Raw genomic sequence first — 20,911 nt, 5'->3', positions numbered from 1 at the left:
CTTATTTATGTAATTAGTTTAAATATAACAATTTAATTTTAAAAATTTTATTTATATAATTTTTTAATGTGAATGCACGCTATTAATTCACTTGCAATAATTTAAAAGTTAATGCATTTTGAATTATTGTGTGGTCAAAAATAATTATCGAGTTTGTTTTTTTCGGCCACACAATAATTCAAAGAGTAAACTATATCCATGGTCACTTTAAAATAAATGTCCTATTTTAATCACAACTCTAAAATAAGATAATTGTGCAAAACAAACTACTGTTGTTAAAATTTCCGTTTTCTTTTAATGAATTGTTGATATGACACATTACCACATTGAGCAATTGTATATGGCATTTTTTGTTGACTTTTGACTAAAGTTTATAAAGAGATCCCTAAATTTTAGTTAAAAAGTCAATCAAAAAAATGCCACATGTCAATAATTTGTTAAAAAACGAAAATTGTAACTACAATGACTAATTCACATAATTATTAAAGTGATCAAATTAAGAAAAAATTAGAATAACCAAAATAAGATAGACCCTATTTTAGAGTGATTATGGATGTAGATTACCCTAATTCAAAATACATTGATTTTTTTTGGTTTTTTTTTATGATTAACTTAAAAATAAATTTTTAATATGTAAGAAAACTAAATCCAACTTTATATAATAGTATATGTAGTCCTAGTAAACTTCGACTGACGCTCATGCACCAAAATCAACAACAAACCTGCTTTCATTGGAGTCTAACTGGGCATCCAAAAAGAAGCTTAGTGATACAAACGTGAAGTGTGCTGCTCAAAAAAGCCCAGACACGTTGGTAGCTACTACAAACTTTGGTCCTGCAAGTTTTGTACCTCCAAGAACACCGTGAAACTACATAAATGCTCAGGTGGTGTGATCATTGGAGAGATATTCAATTGGCTCCACCTCCCTTGTGAAAATCAGTTGATATTCCATGCGGACAGTTAGAAGCCATATGTAGCATTTCCCAAGTTAGGATTCCCAGGCCTTTTCTTTATTACTCTTTTCTCTCTCTTAACAACAAGATTCTGATGGTTTGTCCTCAGTCCCTCCCTCACAATCTCAATTATGCTTACAACTATTGCTGAACCATGGCCGTGGCATTCGTCAGGGTTAAAGTGGCTCCAAAAACGAAGAGCAACGCCACACCACAGAGATAAAAGAACTAGCAGCATGCATCTATGACTACGGGGATGAATATATACTCTACTTTTTCTTCTTCTATCAAAGGACACCCATATAAAGTTATAGATATTATGCTCATACTATTTTGTAGGAAATTCTACTTTTTTTTTTGCAATTTTTTTTGCCAATTTTTTTTTTGCCAGAAAAATAAATTTTCTTTTTTTGTTTCAAAGTTGTTGAAATTGGAGTAGTCGGATTAGCAACCAATCGGTTTAGAGCAAGATAAAAGGCCAGTTGACCAATGATTTGATTTGATCTGTTCAATTGTGATTCAATTCTAAAAACATTATGATTTTTCATTTCACCTCAAATTAATAATTTAGTTCCAATGTTTTATCTTAACTCGATATTATTTAATGCAGTTTATGTACAATGAAAAAAATACTTAGTTTTAGGTTTCACCTTGATAATAAAAGTCATGTTAAATTTGTAACTTGGCGGATACAAATTAGTCTCAAGTTTAAGGTAATATAAAGTCTTTGAGTTTATTAAAAAATTATGTTTTAGGAGACCAAGGTGAGTGAATTAAGGCATAGATTGAGAAAGAAAGATATATGCTTCAAGAAACTCCAAACACATGAGTGTCTTGTATGATTTCTTGTAGTTGAGTGTAAACAAATAGTGCACCATCTTGTAGTTGCTAAATAGAGATAAAATGCATGCATATCTGCCAAAAAAGAAGCCATAAATTCGTTTTTTTTTTTTTTTTATGAACTTAAAGAGAGGGTTTTATCGTTTCCCCCTTTTTCTCACCAAAACTTTCTTGATCTGTGTTTTAAATATGAATAAGGTTGGTTGGTATCCCCCATTAAGTCTCTAAACAAAGAAGCAAAGTGAAACCAAGTCAATACAGAATTAGGTAATCTACGAAATATTTGGAAAAAGTGCTACAAATGATTCCATAAATGGTTATTTGGGTTAGGGTATGCTTTTACAAGTTTCTATTCACAAAAATAATGGTCATGGGAGTCACTGACTTTCCATGTGATAATCATCAATCAGCTATTGGGGACCAACACCATTCCCATTGATCAATACACGGTGCTAGCATTAATTTTGTAGAACACTACAAGTAACAACAACCCAACTACATAATAAAAAAATATTCTTGTTTTTTTAATGCAAAAATGGTGTGATTCCCAGTTATTTTTTTTTTATTTCAGTTAGAACTTAGCACCTTATGTTAAGAGCTTGAATTGTTAATCAATGGACATGGTGATGAATGATTGCATACATTGGAAAGGGGAAAACATTTGCTTCAACTATAGAACACCCTAGCTCACTAGTTTTGGTATCTGTTACAGTTTAAAGAAGCTTGTAATAGTAGCTATCCTAGCACTAAAAAAGAGGTCATTAGAGAATTCAATGCATGTGGAATGAGAAATATTTAAAAAATTCATTACATGGGGATTTTAACAAATCCAGATATTAGAGATATATATCATTTGTTTTTGACTTTGTTGAAGCAAACAAAAGTGGAGAAAAATGGGAAATTTGAAGTCATAGCAATCATCTTTTCACACCCACAGATCATTTTGAAAATTCAGTCACCAATACTAATTTCTTATTTGACAATGGTGATAATGAAACCGAGGCATTTTGGAATTATTACAAAACATAAAAGAGAAGGGGGGAAAACCCCACTACGTCCTAACTGTAGTAATGGCAGAAAAAACATGATATTCTGAGGGCCCATGGACCTAAAAGGCCTATCAAAATGAGTGATGGACTCAGCCCCAATTTACAAAGCTACAAAATATTGTTTCTTTCATTTATTTTTTAATTATATATTTTTGCTGTTCTTCTCCTACCATTTTTCTGGTTTTTCATCTATCATCAGCAGCTGCATGCCAAACCTCTGCAACTTCCAAACTACCCTTCAAAATGTCCTTTGTTGGCTCCCTTTTTTCACTGCTTTACCCATCATCTTTTGTCATCTCTCTTTTCCTTCACTTTCTCTTGTTCCTTACATCAAAACAAAGACAAAGTCTTCAGCTTTCACCTTTTTCTTGAACCCTTGAAAAAACCTGAATTTTCCTAAAAGGATCCTGTTTTGATGCTAAATACTGCATGTTTAGGTGTAAAGGAAAGTGCCCATTTGCCTTTTCTTCTTGATGATTCTCTTAGTTCAGTCAGTCAAAGCCATATGTCTGCCCTTTTTGGTTCTTTCAAGCTTGGACTTTAGTTTTCTCCGGTTTCTCTCTGATCTACTTGCAGATCTTCAAGGCTTAGCTTTTTCTGAGTTCTGGTCAGTTTTTTCTATTTCCCCTCTCTCCTTTGGTACAATTTTTTGAAAAATTCAGCTGGAGATTCATGGTGGCATCTTTGGGGGCTAGTATCAGTTATTTGTAGCTTTAATTGAATGCAAAAAGCTTCTCTATTGTTCATTTTGAAGGTGGCCAAGTCAGCTGGGTATTTTCTATTCAACCATTCCTTATTTGAGGAATCTGTTGCCTGGTAGTTGTAGTTTCTGATCTTTTAGATTAATAGATAGTCAAACATTTAGTATCTGTGAGTTTTAGTCTGTTTTGTGAGATACCTAGCTCTTATTCTTCTTACATAGTCATTCCTCTCTGTCTCTCTGTCTCTCTCTCTTTTTTTTTGCTTTGCTTAGAGGGATCCTTTTAAAAAATAAGCTTGATTGCCATATTCAAGCTGTTTCTGTACGATTGTATGGTGGTTGCCTCTTTGGCAGCTAATTTACCTATGTTAGAATCCTTTTTCCAATTTTTTTTTTCATCTTTAGCTATGTGAATAGGTAGTTAAGCAGATTCTGTATCATAAATCTCCTCTTGGTGCTTTATGTCAAAATGTCTGGAAATGGCCATTGTTTTGTCGAGTGGAAGGAGGAATTTGTTTCACAGGAGCGTGGTAATCGAGTTGTTCACTATTTCTTGAAGGATTCCGCTGGGGAATCCATCCGTGCTGTTATTGGTACTGAGAGGAGTGTTAGGCACATGTTTTATATTGTTGCTGAGGAGTTTGTGAAGGTATATGGTGCTGAGCATTCAATTCATGCTGGTTTCAAATGGAGGTCAAGAAGAGAGGTTGTGGATTGGCTTACATCTATGCTCTCAAAGCAGCATCTTGAGGGAGATCGATCTAGTATGTATTTAACCTTTTGGGCTTTATATTATGTTATTTTCTTGGCATTAAATTATTTTATTTTCAGTTATTTTTTAATGGTCTACTTGTTCCTACCACTTATGGTTGAAGCAATAAACCGGGCCAAGTCATTAACCTTTAGAACCCATGCCTCCTTGGAAAGAGAACACTACACTGAATATCTCTGAAAATTATAGTTTTTATATCTTCAATGACAGAGTCTCCGAAACATGACACACTGCTAGCTTTGCGGTCTCCCGATTGTGCAATGATTGAGATTAGTGCTCGGAAGGCCCTACAGGATGATATGGTATTTCATCTTGATTTTCTACTAGTTCGGTTCCTTTTTCTTTCTTTTATTTTCTCTGACACCAACTTCTGTATTGCAGAGCCATTTTTCAAGAAATTTGAATGGACAAAGTTCAGATATTGTGTGGTCAGGCTCTGCATGGACATGTGGTAAACACCTCAAACATTTCCCAGCATTTTGCCGCAGTGGGACCACAATAGCGGTAAGCATCGACACGTAAAGAAAAGAAAGGTGGCAAGGTTTGGGGATGTTGGATTTCTATAAATGTAATGAAATGCATAGATCTGCTTGCCTAAACTTTAATCACATGCCAATGCAGTCTTTTTTTCTTAAATTTAATTGGTAGAATGAGAAAAGAAAATCGTGCAATTAAAACAAATTGCTAATCTCGAAGTGCTTCGATATAGTTAGTTGCATATGGCCATAATTATTTAATATGATGCTAGCTCATCCTTATCCTGATGAAGGGAGCATGGAGTTTTCGGCCTTCGTGGGTTTTAGCAATATCATTAATTCATTTCTCTTTGAGACCAGGCATTATGCATTGGTTGCGAATTTTTTATCTGTTCTTTCATTGACTGATTTTTACTTTTCAATCTGATGCTTAGGTTCAATCTTTTGTCTTTGTCATGGCTAAAGGAGAGAATCACTATCTTGCTTACTTGGAGGATATGTACGAGGACAAACGTGGGCAGAAGAAGGTCAAAGTGAGGTGGTTTCACCATACTAAAGAGGTTAAGGGTGTCATTCCTGTAAGGAATCCTCATCCAAAAGAAGTTTTCATCACTCCTTATTCGCAGGTCATTAGTGCAGAGTGTGTTGATGGTCTTGCAAGTGTCTTAACTCGTGAGCACTATGAGAAATGCTCTGCTGTTTTCCCTGATGCTTTATTAGCTAGAGTGCATGTATGCTCTAGGCAGTTCAGAAGTAATAAAGTGAAGCCATTTGATTTGAGTAAATTGCGTGGCTATTTTGATCAACCGATTCTCTCTTGTTTGAGTTCTACTTTGTCCTCTGAACCTGAATCCATGAGCCATGGCCTACATGAAGAAGAGGAAGAACAAAGCGCTGGTGCAAATGTAAAGCTGGGAAATAAGAGGACCAGAACTAATAACAGGACTTCTAGTAACCACTTGGTGACTTATGAAACTTCATGCAAGAAAATAAAATATGCTTTGTCTGGAAAGAGATTGCCCTCCCTCAAGCATGCTGAGAGTCAATATTGTTATGGATCACTTTTCAAGGTTGATGAAAAGATAGAGTTGCTGTGCCAGGATAGTGGAATCCGAGGTTGCTGGTTCAGATGTACAGTCTTACAAGTATCAAGAAAACAGATGAAGGTCCAATATGATGATGTGCAGGATGAAGATGGATATGGTAACCTTGAGGTATGTTTTAGGCATTTTAAAAACTTGTACTGGTTTGTGGTTTCTCACCACATCTCTTAACCATATGGTCGGGGATTCGATCCCCACTCATGGGAATGGAGCACATTTCATGGTCAGCTACGTCTTTGGAGAGCACCCGCGGCGAGAGGATTTGTCACTGTTGCCGACAGTGGATACCCTGGTTATGACAAAAAAAAAAACTTGTATTGGTTTGTCTTCCCCATCATTTGATCTCCACAAATAATATAGAATGTAAAGAACAAATTTCCTTAGGAGATTTGTCAGAAAACATTGGTGATTCCAGTTCATGGTTTGACCTGCTTTATCACTTTGCAGAGCTGCAGACTGAATCTCTGTTTAGATATTCTAGGTTTAAAAACGGGTTCAATTTTAATAAATCTCATTTTCTTTTCTCAAGTGTGTTTGTTCTCTTTGAAATGAAAGCCAATGCCTTCTTCATGTGTAGGAATGGGTCCCAATTTTCAAGCTTGCTATGCCTGACAAACTTGGCATGAGGTACTCAGGCCGCCAAACAGTACGACCAGCTCCTCCTAGCTCCAAAAAAGAACTTGCTGTGGAGCTTGGGGTTGCTGTTGATGCATGGTGGAGTGATGGCTGGTGGGAAGGGGTTGTAACTGGGGTTAACAGCAGTGGTGATGATAATTTTCAAGTTTACTTTCCTGGTATGTTTGTTTTGAACTGAATATGTGGCATTTCCTCGTTGTTTATTGTGATCCAATTGGTGTGTCCTCTTTTACCACTTAAATGGTTATTCTTTTGGTGTTAGGTGAAAATTTATCCATGAACATACACAAGAAAGGTCTAAGAATTTCCAGAGATTGGGATGGGGACCACTGGATTGATATTGATGCAAGACCGGATATTCTCTCCTTGATATCTGATGTCATTAGCCCAGACATGGACACAAAAGTTTCCATGTCCACTACTATTGTCATGGATGCCAAGCATGATGGGGGTACAATGCCAGTTGAAGCTGTTGCTGCCAAAATTATTGCTGAAGGGGAGAAACCTGAGTTAGCTTTTCAGGACTGTTTTGATAACCTCGTAGAAGATGCTGATTGTAAGGAGCCTGCATCATCAAAAGATGAAAAGGATGGGGATGCAAGTGATTGTAAGAAGCCTCCCCCATCAGAAAATGGAAAAAATGCTGATGCTGATGCTGATGATGCCAGTACCATTCATGATAAACTAAATGGTATGGATGGTAATGATGAAATCAACAATAATGATGATGACGAGGAAGGCAAAATAGAGGCGGAAGATGGCAAGGAGCAGAACTCTAAAAGTATGGAACTCATGGAAGCAGCAACCTAGAATGCTTCTGGCGCAACAGATTCTTTTGTAATGGGGATGTTGGTACTAATGTTAACTAACATGATTTCGGTTGTTCAGACCTGTAAATAGTGATGCAGTCATAGCGCAAAAGTTGTTGCCGTTTGTGCTTGACGAGGTAACCTTGGTCGGTGTACAGAAACAAGGTTAGTATTCTGTCGTTTTTGTTGTAGTAATTGTTTTGTATCAGAGATAGGATTTGCATTTGAAGATCTTTGGTTAGAGCGTCCTCTAAAATGGAGTTAGTTCTTCCTCAGAGTCTTAGTCATGGGACTTTGCTCGACTCTTGTAACACCAGTTCCGTGTTCTCTTGTAATGAGAATTATCATATTTTCTCTATATTGTTCTTGCTTACTGGTAAAGCCTATAAGCACTATTGTTTTCCATTTAATGTTTATGGTAAAGTAATTTAACCCTTGAAGAAAGGGCATCTAGTAAAGAAATATAAACAGTTTGATTTCATTGGGGACATTAAGGAAAAGACATATTAACATATTTTTCCCCTTTGAAATGTGCTATACATACATTTCAAAGAAAATACTACTATGTTCTTTAAATGAGAAAATGTAGAAGTTTGGTGAGGTATATGGGAGAGACGGCTTGGCCTAATGAATATTGAGAAAGAATTATAGTCTCAGCCATTGTGGTCCATCTATAAATTTCATGTCCAGAAATGGTTTTGCTTCCTCAAAGCTTAATTTCTTCGACCATGGCACCCGGCCGGTTGTATTTGCTCCTGTTCCGCGGCACTGGAATTCCCCAAATACTACGGTCCTTCATGTGAAAAAAAAAAATTGAAGTATTTATATCAGATTTCTGCATTCAACTTAGGAAGGCAATTTATCAAACCTTTTTTCTAGGAATGGAGATTATACTTTTGCCTCAAGGGGTCATTCCAGTCGGTCCATCCAGCAGGATTTATGATATTGTCAAAGTAACAGTTAGAATAGATGGCTCTTGAATAGTTTCCCCAAGCTCTTCCCAAGTAAATTCTACCAGTTCCATTGATTTTGCAATTTACAAATGAAAACCCTGTATCATCATCTGGTGAATCCCTGCGGTGAGCTGCAATTGCGCCAGACCTTACAGCAGTGGACTCAATCACACAATCCTGTTTCAAAGAATCTTTGATATCATTGTTATCAATGGAAACTGCCAATCTCAAAAGAAAAACCAACATTTTACCTGATAGAGTGATCTGGATTTACCGAAGATGAAGTCAACACTCCCTTGAATGTGGCACTGGTAGAAGTAATGTGATCCAATTTCATCCAAGAGTGTGTCCTGAGTCCCAACAACCTTGACCTTGTAGAACATTGCCTTGTCACCTGAAATCCTAAGGGCCACAGCTTGCATCCCAGGTTCTCCAGGAGTTTGAACTACTGTATTCTGCAGTGAAGCATTGATTCAGTTTTTACTTGTTCACTAGCTTTGAAAGAATAAAAAAGAGAAGGTTGTCACCTCAAATGTGATATCAGTTGCACAAAAGTAATCGGATTCAATGGTGACAGATGCTGATCTATATGTTCCCAGGTTAATTCCATTGCTATCTTTATCAGATGCTTTGTCGTTCCAAGAAATTATGGTGTTGGACATTTGACCTGCATTCCCAACAAAGGATATATATGGCTTGCATTTCGGCACTGTTACTTTCTCCCTGCAAAAAATGATCAATTCCATGGATTATACATATTTATCAAATTAAAAGCATGATTAAAGTTTGTCAACTACCACTCTCATCTATCAGATTGAAGACAACCACTATGTTCTTTAATTGATTCCAATGTCCCATGCTTGACATGCAACAACAAAGTGCGGCCTGTAAATTATACATACAAACCTGTAAATTCCTGGAAGAATATAAATCTTAACTCTTCGAGTATTATTTTCAGGAACCATATCTATTGCTCCTTGAACAGTGACAGAATCTGCTCCACCATTCTTATTCACTACAATAACTCGGCTTCGATTACGATTAACTCTTGAGTCACTCAACCTTGTTTGATGTTCATCCACTTTTATGTCATCCCAACTGATGAAATTCTTCACATGCACGTCAGTAGTCAGTGAAAAACAGACTCGAAAACCGCAGAGAAAAACAACCACAACCGTAACCAAGGAGCAGTTGTATTCCATAACTTAGATTCTGTCAAAGCTTTGGCATAAAAAAACCAGAAACCAAGATAATCCCATGTTTCGTTGGCTATCTAGAATTTATATTGTCGTTGGAATTCTAGTAGTTACAGTATGTGAAGTTGAAAGAGTGTGAAAGAGGTGAGAATAATAAATAAAAGGAGCGTAAAGGAGTGTGCATTAGAGTCATTTTGAATAACTCAAAAAAGTAACAGTAGCAAGAAAGTTAAAGCTTGCAAGAATCATTGAAGAACTGAAATTAAATGAAGTTTGATCATAATAGATTAACCAAGTACAAAGAGAGGGGGAGAGTTTAAAGCTGTAAAGAATGGAAGAACCCAATTCAGAAAAAAAGAAGAAGGAAGTTCATGAGAGTTTTGTGCATGGCCAAAACGGAAAAAGAAAGGAGGAAGTTAAAAAGAGTCTTTAAAATGTGTTAATTGGGAGCTTCTTTAGAACATGGAGAAAGTGGTTTCTTTGATGAGTAGTTAAAAAGATATTGTGGAGCAAAACAGCAGTTTATGCATCTTTTAGCTGAAAACTGAAAAAGAAAACACTCTTGAATTTTCCAATGGGATTATATATAAAAACCAGCCTCTTTTGATGAGGGTTCTTTTAAAACTCATATTGTTTTTCTTTGGCAAGTTGGATCAAAATGTAGCACCACATACTAATGGTAATTCACCACTTTTTTTTGAGACCATAATTTAGGGATAAAAAAATTAATACCAATTTTACAAGATATCATTTTCAAATATAATTTTATGATATAGTTTACTAGGTATCTTTTTCCAATAATTTCGAATATATATACATTATAACATAACTGAGTTCAACACCCTTTTAAAACAATGGTTGAGATAAAGGTTGTCATATTTTCTTATAATTGTACAAAAAAATCATATTTATAGAGCTAGAAAGAATGGCAACATCACAATGGCATGCAACAAAGAAACCATTCCTAGATCTTTACATGACAACATCTTAAGCCAAAATTGAAACAAATTTATAGGATTAGATAAAAGGTTTTTGTCCTCGTGTTTGGATGGATTGGAAGCCATGGCAAGTGTTGCTAAACTACATGTAATTAAGCTCCATATTCTATTATATTTTTTCCTTCAATACATTTGGACTAAAATGGATTATAAAGGTTGTTGTATCGAGACTTAAATTGTAATTTATTTTTTTATTTAAAAAATAGGTAAATTAATTTATGTACATTAGATCAAAGAGTAAACTAATCATTTTGTTAAAAAATTCTTTTATTGAGCCTGATGAGAGGAAACTCTCATGTCCGATTTTGAGGGGATCCCGTAGGGCCCTATTCTTGTGATTATGAGGTTCATTGGAATATGAAATTCAATCCTGGAAATACAGTATCCCACTTTTTTTTACTACTCAAGGTTTCGATACATTTCGAAGTTGCAAAATTTCTACTGAAGTAGGTACTATTTGAGAACAATTAGCCGATCTAGATTTGTGAGTTCTTATCAATTATTTGGTGGTAGAATGGAAAGGATTAGAAGAAAAAGGCCTCGCGGGTAATGAATGGAAAGATCGAAAAATTAGAAGAAAAAAGATTTTTAAAACTAGTTCATGCACGTCAAAATGAAGTACATATGGTATATCACATATAACTGTTTAGTTATTTTACTAATAAAATTAATTTTTAATAGTAAAAATTGATAAAATTTTTAACAAAAAAACCAATTGACCTTATAATATAATGTATAATAATTAATTTACTCACAAAATACCATCAGGTTTGAAAAAAAACCCTCATTTATGAACATCATAGACAGAACTATTCAAATCAGGTCCATTTTGGGCTTTCCCTTAGCCCAGCAACATCTTATCAAAAACAGAAGAACCGAAGGGTGAAAAGCTTTTGGTTTTGGATAACACAGGGAATACTGTTGACACTGGAAATTTGCAATGGCGATTTCATCAATCTCTTCTACTCTAATTCCTTCTTTACCAATCCAAAATGCTTCTTCACCCAAAGTAAAGTTCACTTTTCTTTCTCATTCTCCACCACTATCTTTCAACCACTTGAAGCTCTGCAATAACTCCCAACTTTCACAATCACCCACCAAGCTTTTTGCTTCCCCTGAAGCTTTGGAAGACACGCCTGAGGTTTGGAAATTTTGCTTCTTTTTTCTTTTTTTGTTCCTTTAAGGAAATTTTAATGAAAAAGATTGTCTTTTGGCTTGATGGGGGTGAGTTCTTTTAGCTGCAATTGGATAATTCTTTGTTTCTTTGCTAAGAAACGTGAGAGGGAAAAAAAAGGAACTTTCGCTATTTCTTGTTCGTATGAGCCTATTTTGTTACTGTTATAGTTAAATTTGAAACCCCTGAACACCAAAAAGTTGAGCTTACTTCGAAAATTAATTTCCTTTTTATTTGTTTGAATTTAGGTTTCTTTGTCTTGCAGGTAGGAGTTTCTGAGGTACCCAGTTCTTCCTACGTTGCAGAAGCAGACAAGGTATCTTTCTAGCTGTTTTTGAGTTTGTGAAACTATTTCAAAGCTTCAATATTATATTTGGCACTGAAGTTGAAATTAGTTATGGAGTTTAACCTTGTTGTTTATCATCACTTAACTCTCTCCAATGCTTATTTGGAGACATAGGGAACATTATAGAAACTATTGACAGAAGGAAGTGCATTATCTATTTTCTGATACGATTCCAAGGATGCTAGTACTAGGAAGGTTAAATGACAACTTTGAAGCTTATTTTTTCTTTCTTCCAGTTTTATAGCATACTATGGCTCTATGAGAGTTAGATAATAGGCTTACACTCTTTATCAGTAACTTCATCGTCAACTTATTTTTTTACGTATGTCAAATGGTTTCTTTTATTGCTCACAAAACCACAGCAGGCACAATATGTTTTTATTGCTCTCCTCCCTTTGCACATCGTGATTGGTCAAGTATACCATCGATTAGATATGAGTTGATCTTAGCCTGATTGGCGTCTACTTTTTCCTGAGAATGTCTGCTTAGAAACATTTTCATTGTCAAAACGGTACGAGGGGGAACCTCTTCTATGTTGAAATTTATTGCCTGTATGATGTCAAGATCATGAAATTCTTCTTTGGAAGAATAATTAACTGTAATTACATGGGACTGGCTGTTATCTGTGCGGTTTATCAAGGGGGATTTCAAATGGCATACAAGAAATCCAAATTACTGGAAATCAGTATCTTGTTTTCTGTTGGTTCTATTGGAAAATGGAGATTAATATTCACATTTGTTGTCACAGGCAGCACCTAAGCAAAAGATTAGGATTAAACTTAGGTCATACTGGGTCCCCTTGATTGAGGACTCTTGCAAGCAGATAATAGATGCTGCACGGACTACGAATGCCAAGACCATGGGTCCGGTGCCGTTACCGACCAAGAAGAGGATCTATTGTGTTCTTAAATCCCCACACGTGCATAAGGATGCTAGGTTCCACTTTGAGATCCGGACTCACCAGCGGCTTATCGATATTCTCTACCCAACTGCACAAACAATTGATTCTTTGATGCAGCTTGACCTTCCTGCTGGGGTGGATGTGGAAGTCAAGCTCTGAAGAAGCCACAGTGTGTGTAACTTTAGCTAGATTTTGTACAAGTTGCTAAAGATGTCGTTTTATTAACATCCATTTGATTTCTTTCCCTGTTTCATCATTGTTGGTAAAAAAATTAAACCAGTTTCTGCAACTTCTTTCATTGTTTCTAAATAACTTTGGTAACTGAGAATAGAGACTACCAAAATGGGCTTATATAGTAAGTCGATAAAACACCACGAAGACGACATTCTTCCCAAAGGATTTTTGTAGTCTTTGAATGAAGTCCATTGGAATTTCTGTTCACTCAACTTGTGGAATTGGTAAGGGTTGGAGTAAGCCTGGATATATTTGTTTTATTGACAAATGGAGCATTATTGAATTCATATCTTCACATCTTTCTTTAACCCTTTCCCATAGGCTATAGCAGAATTGTTCTTAACCATGTGTATTAAATGCACCAAACAACCTCTTGTATCCAAGAATGTTGAATACGAGACAATAAAGTCATTAGTGATAGTTGAGCTGGCATTGATACTAGCAGCAACTTGCAGAGACAATTCATCAGCTAGTTAAAAATATAAATCATCAATAATTTTGTATTTAAATGTGTCACGTCCAAATTTGTAAGCTATTTAGATTTGCACTGTTTTTATGTAATTTGCAAGCTATTTGCACTGTTTTCGTAAAACAATCTTATGGCAGGTTGTAGAACTCCACTTTGAGTTCCTGAAGGACGCTTCATTTAAATCTAATAAGTAGATTTCCGAAATTCACATCGAAGAGAGTTTTGTGAAATCCTGCTAGATTTATTGGTTTTCACAAGAAACTTGTAATTTTCACTTTCAATCCTTTTGTGTTCTCTATTATTCTTCAACCCTTGAATATGCATTATGTGCGAGCTGTTGGAAAAAAAATTAGATAGAAAAACGATTTAGTTGGCGCAGCCAAAGTGCAAATTTTTTTTTCAAACAGACATGACATTTATCGTGATATTTGTGAAGGTCAATTTTTAATAGTCACACGAGTAATTACAATTGTATTTAGATTATTCAAATTGTAAATTTTGCCTTATTTACAAATATTTGAAATAAAATATTTGAGTCATAACTTTTGCCGATATGTTGGATGTGTGTTGGCTCATCTTTGAAGACCAATCACTTGGAGCAACAAATCTTCGAACATTGGATCAAAAAAATTAGATCTCTCGATTGGATCGACTGCTTTAAAGACTTTTCTTGGATATCATTGAAATAACCTAGACTTATATTCATTATGTTGTTTTCATTGTTGCTTTGGTGGGAAGATTGATTGCGATTGATCCTTATGTTAACAAGATCAAAATGCTTTATTTTCGAGACTTGCATATGGTATTAGGTTTTAAGAGTTTAGCAAGTAATCTATTTATTAGGAATTCATTACTATGAGTGTATTTTGTAAGTAAACAAGTGAGTCACTTGGTTTACAAATTAAGTTTGAGGGAAAAATTTAGTGAAGAGAGGTCTTAATCTTAGGTGTAAAAGTGAGGTTGCTATGCCAGTGTGTGATAGGAATTAAAACATTGTTTGTATGAGGTCACAAATAGTGGATTATCTCTTTGAATAAGGCCTCGCAAATGTAACGAAAATGAATTGCATAAACAATTGTATTGTGTTCATTGTTGTTCTTTGCCGTTACACTAGCAGTTATAACTGTTCCAATAAATGCTCCTCTATTATTGCAACTATCGACTTTCTTTCAATTTATTATCAAAGCCTTACACTTGACATAAAAATGGTATTCCTGGGTCGATTTTTGCTTGAAATGGAAGGTTTTTCTGTTCCTTGTGGTCCAATATTGGATAGCTCCTACACCTATTGAAGGCTAAGATAAAGGAATTTATTAAACTAATGGAGAAAAATCATGATGTGCTGTAATCATTGGCTAGGAGTCCCGGTAGTTGAAACATTTGAAGTAAAAGTACGTAAGATAGAATTGGACACAGAGGAGGAGAAGCTGGTGAATGCTAATTCAAAGACATTGAATGTGATATTTTGTAGAGTGGATGGCCAGGAATTCAAAAGAATATCCAAGTGCACAACTACTAAGAAGCCTTGGATATTCTTGAGATTGCCCATGAAAGAAAAAAACATGGTAAAATAGTCTAAGATGTAAATGCTGATCACTAAGTTCAAAACTCTTAAAACATAGAAGAATGAAACCATTGAAGAGTTTTATGCAAAGCTATGAGATTTGTCCAATCAAGTTTTTGCTCTTGCCAAAGAGTACTCCTATTCCAAACTTGTGAGGAAAGTGCTCAGATCTTTGGTTCAGAGATCAGTAATCAATGGCAATACTATTAAGGAGGCAAGAAACAATGGCAATATCAGAATCAATGAGGTCATTGGGTCATTGAAGACTTTTGAGATGAATCTAGATGAATCGAGAAACAAGTCCAAAGGTGAGAAAAGTATAGCTTTCAAGTGACAACACCATTCCAATTGAAGGTACCACTGCTATCGAAGAGTTACAAGAGCAAATGGTGATACTTACTCGGAACTTCAATAAAGTCTTCAAGAAGTAGTCAAGAAAGAACAAAAAGTTTGATGCAGCCAAAAACTTTTCCAAAAACAAGATAAAAGGAGTGGTAATTAGTGAAGAATCTAACAAGGAGAATGATGCGATCTCGTCCAAGGATTCTACCAAGTCAGCTTTTGAACCAATCGAGTTGCCAACGAGACCAATCACTCGTGCCCGAGCCAAGAGATTCAAAGAAGCTATCTCGGGCCTCGTTGATCAAGTTTGGGGAGAAGCTCTGACCGGATTCATCGTTCAACCCTTATACCAACTGGTTCCTATCTTCTATAGATAGAGGGTCACGGTCCTATCCTTCTATTCATCTTTCACCTTGATAGCTCAATAAGAATTGGGTCTCTATTTCTTAATAGTGGTTTATTCTTCCACTGTTGAGTTCAATATCCATATATCCATCAACTTATCATCTATTTATTTTCTTTGTTTAAACTAAAAACCTTTGCAAACAGCCTTTTGTTAAACCAAAAACCTTGTTACTTAATTTTACGATTGGGAACAAAGTGACTCGTTTTCATCAACGAATACGAGATCGCATCAGAGAAAAAGAACAGAATTCAATGCCATTAATGTCATGGATTTAGCCACATAAAAGTTGAATGTGCCAATACCCTAAAAAATCTGTGTAACCTGGAGTGATAGAGATTCTTCAAGTAGCTCAGATCCAGATGAGGAGCGCGTGAGCAATTACGTGACGTTTACTTCTAAAGTCAATAATCTTGATGATACTGATTCTGAGATTGATGGTGATTTAGATGGTGAATCAAATGCCGATTTTCTATAAACCTACAAGACTATGTTGCAAAAATGAGAGTAGGGTATGAGGTTAACGCCAAACAAAATCACTATGCAAACATTTGAATACCTAGTTTTTATTAGAATTAAAGGAGGATGAAATAAAGTTATTATGGTAGCCATTTTTTTAACTTTTCTTCTCTTACTTTGGGGGTGATTGCTTGGATTATTTCGGTCTTTCAATTAACTCTTGCATTGCCATTAAAGATACTAGTCTATTTTTGTTCTTTAATTATGTATTCATTCTTTTTTTTTTTATTGATTTGAATTTTCAAATGAATTAACTTTCTAAGTGATGCCTCGTAAAACTAATTAAAACTTTGACAAATGTGAGTGCACTTATCAATTAATAGCATAGCTACAGTGAGCACAGATATTGTTCCCACAAAGACTAAAAGTACGTACTAGTAATTATTGTCTTTATATTATTTAACCGATAAATTCGAGTGACTGATTAAAAATTAAAATTAACTAAATTAATTGCTAACGAACAAAGAACAAAACAAGCAAATAAACGATTAACAACCAAGAAGTGAAACAATACTCAGGAAATAATTCACCTACATTCCATCTGTCATTATCAATCTAAATTACGCAAAGAAATCCCTAAATTATGCCAATATCTCTTTTAAGAGTAAAAGCAACTGATTCTAGGTTGATTAATTGAAATTTCTTTTTAATTAAAACCCTTATTATCACATTAACTCGATTAATGAATTCCTCTATTAGATTTAACTTTAATCCAGTAGATTTATGTCATCTTATTTCTAGGATTGCATGCAACTCCACTCAATTACGCTAGATCTACTCTTAAACAGGGTCTATTCCTCCTCTGATTTAAGCACATCAAACATGGATCAATAATCTAGAAAAATCAAACCAAGAATTAAGCACACATAATTGAGAATAAGATCTAAGTATTTATTGCGCAAAATAAAAATCAAACGACAGAATCAATTATAGGGTTCATCTCCCTAGGTATTTAGAAAATTAGTTCATAGTTGAAAATAAAAACATCCTAGAGACAGTATGACCTAAAAAAATAAGGAAAATCATGATAATCTTCTAAGAAATCAACTGGGAATCTTCAAATTTTACGGAAATCTACTTCAAAATTGGCTTCAATTGTGCTTTTTGAGTTGTTTTCTTAAGTATTCTATAACGGCTCTCTCATATTTTCTTATGTTTGTCATATATAGATCTTAAAATGCCCAAAAAACCTAAAAATCGCATTTTCCTACTGTTCGATGTGTAAGTTTGTGCAAGCGACACGGTCTACCATGTGGCCAAGTGGTATCTTGTGTGGGTCACACAATTGTGTGGCTAGGTCGTGTGGAATGAGTCAGCCCGTATGACTCCTGTAGCTTGCTCCGATTTTCTAGTTTTCATTCATGTTTTGCTCATTTTGCTCCCAAATGCTCTATTAAGCATAAAAACATAAAATTCACTATTAACATCGAATAAACACCCAAGAGCGCATTAAGAATGAGATTAAAACATGTTATTTTTAGCACTTATCACAAAGTAATTGAAATAAGCTAATGATTAGTTTAAAACTTGATAGAATTAAGTAATCAATTAGTTATTAATAATTAATCTAGATAGGTTAATGAAAATACTAGAAGATAGTGCAATGAGATATTAACTATTTGAAAGATCTAGTTAACTATAACCTAGCTAAGGTATACCTATAAGATGAACATAAAGTTAGGTAGTGGGGGTTGAATGAAAGTGATGGCTAATGGTTTAGTTAATGCTTATAAGCTATTTACGAATTCAGGTATTCTTTAGATGCCTGTAAGTTATACACCAACTCAGGTACTTAAGCCTTGATGTCCATCTACATTAGGACCCTTAAAAGTGAGTATTAGCTGAGATAGATTATTAGTTGCCCTTAATTGAAGATTTTCCTACTCACTACATCTTGATCTCCAAAGTATTATTCTTTAGCCATATATGTTTTCATGTTCTTTAGTATAGTTAAATTAGATTAGTTTAATCTTTAAAATTACTTACTTTAATATTTTAGTACATGGGAGTAGATTAGTATTAATTGCTTAGATTAATTAGTTGAGTGCAGTTAGCTTGATCGTTGTTTTTCAGAGTTCAATCATCAAAATACTTCTTTCAACATAGTTATTTCCTTGTATATATTTTTTACTTGGCAACGGTGTTGTATACTTGTGAGTAAGTTACATTAATTGGTGAAAGGCTAAGACTTTTGAACTTTATTGAATATTATTATTTTGTCACCATTGTCATTCTACACCAATTCTCAAACTCATGGATGCTTGGGAGTAGGCTCCAAATAAAAAAAAAAAACTTTGAACATAGGATAAACCAAAACTACTTTAAAGGAATTTCGAAATCTACGTCTCTCTTATTGGTCGCACCTTTATTTCACTACATCTTCAATTATAACTGCTTAGATAATTAGCAATTATAATCTCTTCCTAATCTAGAATCAAGGATTTAAGGATTTAGAATTTATTTATGACTAATGAAAAGTTGCACAAATAAATCTTCCTAAATTTTGACAAAGTTTTCCGGAAGTAACAGAGTATGCATTGTGGCCAACCAATGTATATATTTATAGAAGAATAATATGCAATAGTTTATTTTTCATCCAGATTTTGAAAGTAAAACAAAATAGAAGAGACCATATTTCATAAAAACACCTATAGACGACGGCAAGGGAGTAATTCTCTCCCTTCTGCTAACTTGCCTAGGCCAAATATGACCTTGCTTGTTGGACAAGTAATAGGCTAGTACCTTTGGGTTATCCTCTCTTGAATTAGGTCAAAAGCACAACCCCAGTCACTAATTAGGACCTCATATTAATTTTAGGGGTAAATTATGGGTAAATTATATACATAGTCACCTAACTTTTATAACTTTTCATTTTAAGTGCTCAAAATAAAAATTTTGCATTTTTGACACTAAAATTTAGATCTATTTTCATTTTGGTCACTATGGGTATAAGAGGTAACGGAAATCCATGCTGGCAATTTAACTCTTTTTTTTCCACCTAGTATTTGTGTAATTAATACATAATTTTCATAATTTCCACCCAATTTAGGAATGTCCAAGTAAGCATTTTTTTTAAACCCAAAACAAAACAGAAACCACGTAAGATTTAGTAAATAGCTTCATTTATTTGTTAAGAACCCTAAATCGTCTGAGTAGAAACTTCACAACTTTCTAAGCCAAGGAATTGACCCCAATACCCACAAGAAACTATCAAAAGACCAGTAGTTCAACAAGTGAAGAAGAGAAACAATAGCAGATGAAACAATAACAAGCAGATTCCGGAGTAGGGGTGAACGCTCGATCGAATTGAGTGAAAAAATTTCTAGTTAATTGAGTTCGAGTTCTATTTTATCATCCTAATTTAATTTAAACTTTTTTTTTCAAAATGAGTAAAAAGAAATTCGAGTCGAATCGAATCAAGTGAAATTGTTCGAGTTAAATTTAAAAATTTGAACATGTCAAATAAAAATATTGTTACAGTATAACTAATTCCATGTTAGAGCACATATATTTGAAACCATATATATTTAAAAAATTTCAAAGAAAAATAATTAAAAGATAAGATATTGAGTATGATAAATTTGAATCATTAATTAGGTCCCCAAAATTATTATTTTAGAAAAAATTAAAATTTTAACTTTTTATAAATATTTTAGAATTTTTATAATTTTTAAATAAAAATTTTGAATTTTTATAAATATTTTGAATTTTAAAATTATTTTCTTTTTTTATAATTTTTGTTGAGAGAGACTAATTTGCTTATTTTTAAAATTAGCAGGGACCAAAGGGGTATTTACACCAATCTGTTATTCAAATTATTCGAAATATTCAAATTATGAAATTTAACTCGACTTGAACTCGAAACTCGAATCGAATAACTCAATTCAATTAACTCAAAATTTGTTTTTATTTTTTTGAATCAAATTAAAATTTATTCACCTCTAATCAGAAGAACGCAAAGACAATTTGAGCCTGCAGTGATACCCAACTCCATCTCCCAAAACCCATTAGGGTAAATTCCGTTTTTGTACCAAAAAAATACAGCTTCGACCAATACACTAGGCTTGGCACAGTGTCTTCAAGCAATGAGGAGGGGGAGAGAGGGTTGGGGGGCGGGGGTATAGGTATCGAGGTTACACAAGGCATCAAGGCCATTGGTCAGAATATGTCAACCATGGTGAAAAAGGGATTGGGCTGCTTTCAGATTTAGAGTCGGTCTTGTTTACCAGCAAACAAGTTTAATGAACAATCAAGTGAAAACTATCTGCGAAAGGCACTGATTTTTCACCAAAGCATCAAACAAATCAACAATTAACTTGTTTCAATTCATGGTTTATGGTTCGATTGAAAACAGTTACCAAATCCTACCCATTTCAATTTTGTTTTGGGTTTAAAACAAATGCCTATTTGGAAATTCTTAAATTGGGAGGAAATTATAAAAAATATTTATTAATTACGCAAATCTTAGGTGGAA

At 34.3% G+C, this 20,911-nt stretch overlaps 3 protein-coding genes across 3 annotated transcripts; 2 read left to right on the top strand and 1 right to left on the bottom strand.

Annotated features, from left to right (window-relative positions):
• The first annotated feature begins 3,002 nt into the window (after window positions 1-3,002).
• LOC105781635 (uncharacterized) lies at window positions 3,003-7,696 on the top strand. Its single transcript, XM_012606156.2, has 6 exons — window positions 3,003-4,306; window positions 4,525-4,616; window positions 4,696-4,818; window positions 5,225-6,004; window positions 6,471-6,687; window positions 6,792-7,696. Exons 1-6 carry the CDS (start codon window positions 4,012-4,014, stop codon window positions 7,337-7,339), a joined length of 2,055 nt encoding a protein of 684 aa, XP_012461610.1. The 5' UTR covers window positions 3,003-4,011; the 3' UTR covers window positions 7,340-7,696.
• Window positions 7,697-7,771: 75 nt separating this feature from the next.
• On the bottom strand, window positions 7,772-9,506 carry LOC105781642 (pectinesterase QRT1). The gene is made up of 5 exons (XM_012606163.2): window positions 9,198-9,506; window positions 8,819-9,014; window positions 8,543-8,746; window positions 8,233-8,468; window positions 7,772-8,131 (listed from the first exon to the last, which is right to left on the bottom strand). Exons 1-5 carry the CDS (start codon window positions 9,491-9,493, stop codon window positions 7,984-7,986), a joined length of 1,080 nt encoding a protein of 359 aa, XP_012461617.1. The 5' UTR covers window positions 9,494-9,506; the 3' UTR covers window positions 7,772-7,983.
• Window positions 9,507-11,321: 1,815 nt separating this feature from the next.
• Window positions 11,322-13,195, top strand: LOC105781628 (30S ribosomal protein S10, chloroplastic). The gene is made up of 3 exons (XM_012606151.2): window positions 11,322-11,626; window positions 11,925-11,975; window positions 12,754-13,195. Exons 1-3 carry the CDS (start codon window positions 11,426-11,428, stop codon window positions 13,063-13,065), a joined length of 564 nt encoding a protein of 187 aa, XP_012461605.1. The 5' UTR covers window positions 11,322-11,425; the 3' UTR covers window positions 13,066-13,195.
• The last annotated feature ends 7,716 nt before the right edge of the window (window positions 13,196-20,911 follow it).

The sequence above is a fragment of the Gossypium raimondii genome, chromosome 1 (genome assembly GCF_025698545.1).
Source record: "Gossypium raimondii isolate GPD5lz chromosome 1, ASM2569854v1, whole genome shotgun sequence".
Lineage (NCBI taxonomy): Eukaryota > Viridiplantae > Streptophyta > Magnoliopsida > Malvales > Malvaceae > Gossypium > Gossypium raimondii.
Note: the sequence above shows the minus strand (reverse complement) of the source record. Positions and strands in the feature narration are given on the sequence as shown.

What these genes read in the sequence shown, in the direction of transcription:
- LOC105781628 (XM_012606151.2), top strand. Translation starts at nt 11,426, where the DNA reads ATGGCGATTTCATCAATCTCTTCTACTCTAATTCCTTCTTTACCAATC. An exon ending in CTTTGGAAGACACGCCTGAG is followed by an intron (nt 11,627 to 11,924) that starts GTTTGGAAATTT and finishes TTTGTCTTGCAG; the next exon opens with GTAGGAGTTTCTGAGGTACC. An exon ending in ACGTTGCAGAAGCAGACAAG is followed by an intron (nt 11,976 to 12,753) that starts GTATCTTTCTAG and finishes TTGTTGTCACAG; the next exon opens with GCAGCACCTAAGCAAAAGAT.
- LOC105781635 (XM_012606156.2), top strand. Translation starts at nt 4,012, where the DNA reads ATGTCTGGAAATGGCCATTGTTTTGTCGAGTGGAAGGAGGAATTTGTT. An exon ending in AGGCCCTACAGGATGATATG is followed by an intron (nt 4,617 to 4,695) that starts GTATTTCATCTT and finishes TCTGTATTGCAG; the next exon opens with AGCCATTTTTCAAGAAATTT. An exon ending in GCAGTGGGACCACAATAGCG is followed by an intron (nt 4,819 to 5,224) that starts GTAAGCATCGAC and finishes TCTGATGCTTAG; the next exon opens with GTTCAATCTTTTGTCTTTGT.
- LOC105781642 (XM_012606163.2), bottom strand. Translation starts at nt 9,493, where the DNA reads ATGGAATACAACTGCTCCTTGGTTACGGTTGTGGTTGTTTTTCTCTGC. An exon ending in AATCCAGATCACTCTATCAG is followed by an intron (nt 8,469 to 8,542) that starts GTAAAATGTTGG and finishes TCTTTGAAACAG; the next exon opens with GATTGTGTGATTGAGTCCAC. An exon ending in AATGACCCCTTGAGGCAAAA is followed by an intron (nt 8,132 to 8,232) that starts GTATAATCTCCA and finishes TTTCACATGAAG; the next exon opens with GACCGTAGTATTTGGGGAAT.